The following is a 7,444-nucleotide window of genomic DNA, read 5'->3' on the forward strand; positions in this document are numbered from 1 at the left end:
TAGTTAACTATCATTTTATTCTTTGAAAGGATGATTGACCACCCAAAAGCGATAGTTTGGGTAGCCCAGCCACCCTTAAGGAGGTGGTTAGTTACTCCCCCCTCCTCGGAACTCAACCATCCCATCTTGCCCTTCTTCCCCCTAAGCTATGGTGGGGCGGGACATCCTTTGAGAGTGAAGGGTTGATCGGCTTACTCCAACCATGCCCTTTAGGTGGCCAACAACCTCTTGAGGGTGAGTGGGTGGTTGGCCACTCCTTCAATGGTTGTGGACCACCATAGCCGACCACCTTTGAAGGCAGTGCAATAACCCATTAATTTTCTTTATTATTTTATTACTTACGTGACTAAATTCAAACCGTTTATTTTAAATGAACGGACTTGATCTTTAAAATTATAGCCCCCTGCAATTCCCTAGAGTTTGCAGGAGACCCCCAACCACGGCCACCTTTTCTTACCCATACATTAAAGCATTAAAATGAGATATCCGTCTCCTCTCTTATAACGTCGAAGTTGAAATATCGCTTTTCGCCAGCCATCTTGTTCATATGTATATGTTGATTGGAAGCAAAAGATTGGTTTAGAAGCAAAGGTATGCTCGAGGCAAATTGAAAGATGCTTTTTTTCTTTTTTCTTTTTTCTTTTTTTTCCGAGCAAGTATGCCATTAGCCCAAGACATAACAAATTCAATAGACAATTGTTAATCAAGTATAAATGAAGTAAAATTTTCCTTCCCTCCCAACAATGGAGGTTGCAAGCAGTTTCTTCTCTCAATTCCATTTAAAAAAAAAAAATCAACACCCAGTTGAGAACAACATTTCAGCAAAGCAAGAAAGAGAGTTTCATGATTGAATTACATGACTAATTCATCACCACCTTACCTGGATTGGAAAAAATCCAAAGAATCAAACCACAGAGAATTAACACAAGTGGAATAAGGTGAATGGCATTCTCTCCTGATGATCTATGCTGGGGAGCAATCTCTTTTTTGGTTGCATGATCAGAAATGGTATTATACATCGGCAAATCATCAATAAAAGCTGCAGCTTTCATAGGTGGTGGGGAGCCCATATCAGCAGGCGGAAGATTGACCAAGAACTCATCAGAAGCTCGAGACGTGCTCAATGACCTGTGCATTATTCTTGAGAAGAAGATGTAGAAGAAAAGGCAAGAGCTACCAGATCTTATAGAGAGAGGTCAATGGCTGAAAAGTGCAGCAGTGAGAAAATAAAAAAAGCTTCAAGTTAGTGGAGACGCAGCCTAACTTAAGGAGCCAAAAATGTCAGGAGAGGGTGGAGTGCGTGGGATTGGACTTTCCATGAGTTGACTATCACATTTAAATATTTTTTCAGCTTGATTTTGAAGCACCCTTTAGGTCATCAAAAGGTCATCAAAAGGCATGCTTTTTCATGTGATAACAAAGTCTAATATACGTATAAATTAGCTGTCCAGGCATGGAAATTGCTGGTGCTAGTTAACTGTAACCGAAAGGCGGAGAAGAAGTGAGACAATACTCCGGGCAAAATGGGTAAAATGACGGATCAACGATCCAAAATCATAAGCATAGCTGGAAGTTGCTAATAGTTCTCTCAATCCAGTATGATAATTTCCTTTAAACATCATACCAGACATTTTGTTGTATCTTTTTAACTAAAAATCATTTGTATACAAAACCAATAAAATTAAAAATTAAAAAAAATAATAAAAAAAATAAAATAAAAAAATAAAAAACTTAAAAATAAAAAATAAAAGAAAGAAAGAAAAAAAGAAAAAAAAAAAAGGGATTTTAGGCTTAGATATAAAATGCTGTAGGGAGAAAATCCTGATGAAGTCGGCATAGTTGTCATTAGGAACACATCATTATATCAAAAAAGAACATTCAAGTGATAAAAATGGCTGAAAAACTCCACCAGGAACTCGGATAGATTTGTAGAACCAGCCACATATCTGGGAATCCAGACAGCAGTAGAACATACTGGTGGGCATGTTCATTGCATCCAGACACTGAAAAGTAGCAAAATATTGTAGTCACAGGACCACTCACTAACTTCATTTCTTTATGAAGAAGAACAAAACATCCAAAAAGATTGCCATCCAAGTTCATCTGCAGACAAATCATATCTAGATTGTCAGGCACAAACAAAGAAAATTATAGGCAGGAAAATTACAGTATTAAGTGCCAAACGCATACTAGAAAACTTTGAACCACGAGTTCATGCACACACAAATATAGAGCACCCAACATTATTCAACTACAATGGGTAAAACCTATAGAATCAGTTTTTAAATTCAGGATTATCCAATTATTTTAAATTTAACTTGTAGTTTCATATGATGGAAATTTCAGAGGAAAAGAAATGAATCAGATTGTACTAAATCTTTGTTTGAAGTATTAACAATTTATTTAGTGAAACTCCTAAAGTTGGGTAATTCACCAACAAGAATGCTGACTAATTGTTTTCCAGAATATTCTCTAATGGGTTAAGCATGTCAAGCGATTTTCTAATAAATCAAAACTACCAGATCGAATGACATGTATCAGGAGAAGTTCTTGCATGCAAATGAGGCCTATCTGGAAGAACCAGATCAATCTACTGGGCCATGGCAATATAAAGCACATTACATCATGATTCTTGCTAGGAGCTAAAAGACGTACCTTTGCTAATGTTCAGTTAAAGATATGTGATCTATCTTCTTCTCACTCTATGAAGAACTTCTTCTTGAAAGCTGGAAGCAGGTTGCCAGTATTCTGTTTGATCTCACAGCCCAGGTCAACCTCCATGAGTCTATGATTTTCCTCCGAGCGATTCATCAAGAAAGAAACATTTAAGTCATCCCCTTCACTGACACGAATTGGAGGATGCAAGAGGAATACCTGTCCAATAAACAAAAGGAAAAAATGGAAGGATTAATAGATAATTTAACTAAGCAAGCAGGCAATCTACAAAAGAAAAAGGAAAAAAAAAAAATGCACAACTGCAACGGACTAGCATATGGAATGCAGTGCAATGGACAGACCCCCAAAAAAATGCAATGCATAACTACTCTAATATAAGTTAAGCTTCATGACAGCGAAGATACTAGAAAAATGATGGAAGCTTTTAAAGACCATTCAAATTGACTATATTATGTCATTATGAAAATTAAAAATGCCTATGTCCATCATTTGGATGATAAAGAACAAGTCATGCTATATTGGTTACACACCTGTGAGTATGAAGCATATAAACCTAAGACAGGAGGACAGTAGACCATTTAGCTGACGATGCATATTTTACAGATCCAAAGGTTAAGCTCTGTACTGAATACGCTACTTACTGAAAATGAACCCAAAATAAGCACAATGGCAATACAATCATATAACTGACCACATAGAGAATGGCCAATTATGGCTTTAAAAAAGACAAATACAACAATTTTCCAGCTCTTCCCAAAAGAACACAAAACTTCATTATTTTTTCATATATTTATACGAGGAATTAAACTTAAAGGAAGAAGATGTTTTTGTTTGTGGCACAGACCTGTTGGCCCCAATGTGTCCCATTATTAATGCTAGGACCAGTTGTCAACTCGATCTCCTGCTGAGCTGGGTCCTCACTCCTTCCCTAGTGCAACCAAAAAATATAACATATTATATTATATTAGCATGCAGATGCTTTAGAGTCCTAGCATAAAATAATAAAAATGGATATTGAATATCAACTCACTCTAAAATGAACATCGAACCATCCTGCAAACCCGCAGAGCCTCGTGTTCTCCGAAGTTATTGATGACGAAAAATTTGACCCGAGTTTAAGGATGTCATTCACAGTGGCAGTTAAACAATCAATCTCCTTTACAACAGCAGCCGTCCCTATAACTTGTTGTGGATGAAGGTTGTTCCACAATGATGTCTACAGAAATTATATAGCACACATTTAATCTGTTGTATGACACGAAGAAGAAGCACATCTTACTTCCATGGGCAAAGAGAAGCCAAATTTATAAACATCTTTCTTATCCTTTGAGACAGACACTGCAATGCTTTAGATGGCTTGCTCATCCCAAAGGATTAGGACCACCTTTTACAGGTAGTTCCCAAGGAGCAGCAATATTAGCAGTGACATGATCTATAATGTTTAGATAAGAGAGGCTAGAAAGAAAACTTTAGCAAGTCCATTAAACCTACTTGATATATAATTCATAATCCCACATACAGAGTTCACACTAGATCCAATCTGGATGTGTGAATCAGCAAATCCAAATGATGCCATTAATTAAATCCAAATCGGGAAAAAAAAATTGTTTAAATCATCATACCAAAGAACAAATATTTCAATTCTCATAATCTCTGGGTGAAAGAGCAATAGAACAGTTTAGGAAGAACAAAAAAAAAAGATTGTGTCAGGGACTCATGGATTTTTTTTTTTTTTTGAGGGGGGGTGACGTAGGGGCGTAGCTCAAATGATATAGGTATCTTTTGCTTCAGATTACTTGAACATTTGAGCAAGTATTAGTTATATTCAGGGGTGAGTTTGGGCAACATTATAACATCAGGTCACCCACATTTCACACTTACGCAACACCGAAAGAGGGGAGGAATGATGTACTTGTCAGTTGTCACTGATGAACCCAAAAGAGAATAAAAATTAAAGTGCCATAAAAAATGGAGCACTAACCTGAAGATAGTATTTCTTCTGCTCCTCAGAGAAAGGCTTTGCAAGAACACTCATATCAACACCATAGTAAGTTTTTGTCTCATTTGTAAAATGGTACCAATCATCCATGGCTTCCTCATAGTCACTTATTTTTTGCTCTGCCAATCCAGACCTGATAGGTGCCATCCACATGCGGGCATGACTAGGATACCTGTGAAACCAAAGTTTCTGGGTCATACGACAACTCTCCAAAAAAACAACCTGAAAGGCTGAAACCACCCAAAAATTAATTTATTTTTGAATTAATAAATTCATAACACTTCCAACAAGCTCAATCAAACCATCTTCTCACTTTCATCAAGTGCAGCCACCTCTGGCAGCGATAACTCAATCATTCCATTTTCCATCCCAATTAATTATTTTAGAAGCATACAAGTTATTCCAAGCACATATAAAGCATGATTCATAAGTTGAACTAAAGGGCAAGCAGACAGTATAATAACAGACGGTTGACTACAATCACCAACAAATCTAATCAAGCCTCATAGCTATGATCTAATAACATGGACATGAGTATCCTATCCCTCAAAGATAAATGCCCTTTTCTGCTACAAAAATTGCCCAGTATTCATATACGAGAACAGAAGAAATAGATGCGGAGCATCACTGGACACTCAAAGAATGCTCATGAAAAGATTAAGATCTCACTATGAAACTTTCTTAATAGAATAATCACATAGTTTGTGTGAACTAATTATGATGCTTGAGTAATCAAAGCCTTAGATATATGAACCGCATTTACAGAAAATAGTACCTTTTTGATAATGAAAGTCTCACAAACTTGCTTATCGAGAAATCAAGAAAACAGTCGCTCATGTTTGAATAGCTAGTGTCTTAAAATACCAAGGTGGCGCAAATCATTAAGAAAAAGAATTCTCATAATCATTGTACCGGCCGCTTTAGTAGCAGTTAGTAGGACAACCAAAAAAAACATGGAAAGGCACAATTGCAAGTGATAAAACCCAGAAACAAATATCAGAATGTGTAAATGAATTGCAAAACCTACATGCTTCCCGTTGGCTTCAGCCAGCGGTCACGTGCACATATCACTGAATCAAACATAGATTCACGCAGAAGAAAGTACCCCATCCACTCCGAGATAATCACATCAACTGCACAATAAATCAATACCTGAACTTATACCCATGACATAATGGGGAAGACCCATTTTCAATCTAAAAGCAAACTAATTACTTAATAATACCAACCTTTCTCTGGCAGAGTAACGTCCTCCATAGAACCCTCAATCACTTCCACCACATCTTCCATGTTATTTGCTTTTACAAGCGCACGTGCGTGCTCTGACATCTTAGTTGCTTCGACTGCATAGACTTTCCTCGCACCTGCTTGTGCTGACCAAATTGCGAGAATGCCACTCCCAGTTCCCACATCCAACACGGCCTTCTCAACAAACCCACCAAATTAATCCCATATATATATATATATTCCAAATACAACTAAAATAAGTAATACTTCAATAAAAACACTCTTCAGAATCAGAAATTATGTCCCAAAACTGATATGACTGTGGATCACTAGATTCCCATTACTCTCCAGAACATCCAAGAACCCAAATTTCTAATTCCGTGTCTATTATTGCAATGGGTTCGCTTACAAAATAACGACGGGCACACACACACATGTACAAACACACAGCATTCTACTTGCGCTTTTAGCTTTATGCATAATTTGAATTGCATATCCATGTAATTGCGTCCAACTTGATTTCAAATGGTTAAAAAACAATCAAAGATATCAATTATATCTAAGTTCTTAACAAAACCTTCAGTTTCCCCAAAACAGCAGGAAAACAGAAAATTAAAAAAAAACGGTAACTTTCGTGTTTGCCGTTGTTTTCCCACATCAAAACCTCAACCCCATTACACCAATACTTGTCCGACCGAGCTCAGCTCAGAAAAGATTCAATCTTTCTCGGGTCCCAACCCAAAAACACATTCGCTCTCGGAGAGAGAGAGAGATACCTTTCCCTGGAAGTGATGCTTGTTTTGGAAGATGGCGTTGTAGTAAGCGTCCATGCGGACTCGGTCAGAGAGCATCTCCTTCTGGTGGTACAGAAACGCGTAGGTGCAGAAATACTGCGCGAAATCCACGCCCTTGTCCACCCCCGGGGCGCTCCGTTCCCCGCCCCCGACGCCGTTTTGGTAGCTCCCCATTACACTACCTTCAGACTTGAGAGAGAGAGAGACGGAGAGAGGGTTTGAATTTTAGGGCAACGTCGCTACTGCCGACTGCTGTTGGGCTGCGGGGCTTGTAGGCTTGTAGCTGCGTATTAATACGTTATTCTATTCTATTCTATTCCAATCTATTCGTTACTATTTTTGTACTATTGGCGAGGGTAGTAGCAGGGAGAGGTTATATTCTACAGATAACCGCTAATCGTTTATAACTAGAGCTATTAAGAGAGCAAGTCGCTCGCGAGTGAGCTCGGACTCGACTCGAATGTTAAATAAAACGTTTCGTGAATACGAATCCTGGTTCAAATATTAAACGAAGCTAGCTCAGCTCGACTCGGCTAAGCTCGTAAACAACTCGTATAAGGCTTGAATTGGTAGTTATTCACATAATTCATCATATTAATATTAAAAATTGATGATTTTTTTTTTTTTTCTAATAGCATCATTTTATTATAAAAGGATACATATCATCTCTTTTCGAAACCAAGTACCTTACTGTATTGACTCGAGCTCCATAGTCTGCTAACCAGACTAAGCAAATGCTCATATGCAA

The 7,444-nt window shown here is 37.7% G+C and overlaps 1 protein-coding gene across 1 annotated transcript; it reads right to left on the bottom strand.

Moving 5' to 3' along the window:
- Nucleotides 1-1,770: 1,770 nt before the first annotated feature.
- Nucleotides 1,771-6,975, bottom strand: LOC132165980 (protein arginine N-methyltransferase PRMT10). Its single transcript, XM_059576705.1, has 8 exons — nucleotides 6,679-6,975; nucleotides 5,905-6,097; nucleotides 5,703-5,808; nucleotides 4,658-4,847; nucleotides 3,707-3,892; nucleotides 3,521-3,604; nucleotides 2,656-2,874; nucleotides 1,771-2,103 (listed from the first exon to the last, which is right to left on the bottom strand). Exons 1-7 carry the CDS (start codon nucleotides 6,868-6,870, stop codon nucleotides 2,698-2,700), a joined length of 1,128 nt encoding a protein of 375 aa, XP_059432688.1. The 5' UTR covers nucleotides 6,871-6,975; the 3' UTR covers nucleotides 1,771-2,103; nucleotides 2,656-2,697.
- Nucleotides 6,976-7,444: the final 469 nt, after the last annotated feature.

This window comes from Corylus avellana, chromosome ca11, assembly GCF_901000735.1.
Source record: "Corylus avellana chromosome ca11, CavTom2PMs-1.0".
In the NCBI taxonomy this organism is placed as follows: domain Eukaryota; kingdom Viridiplantae; phylum Streptophyta; class Magnoliopsida; order Fagales; family Betulaceae; genus Corylus; species Corylus avellana.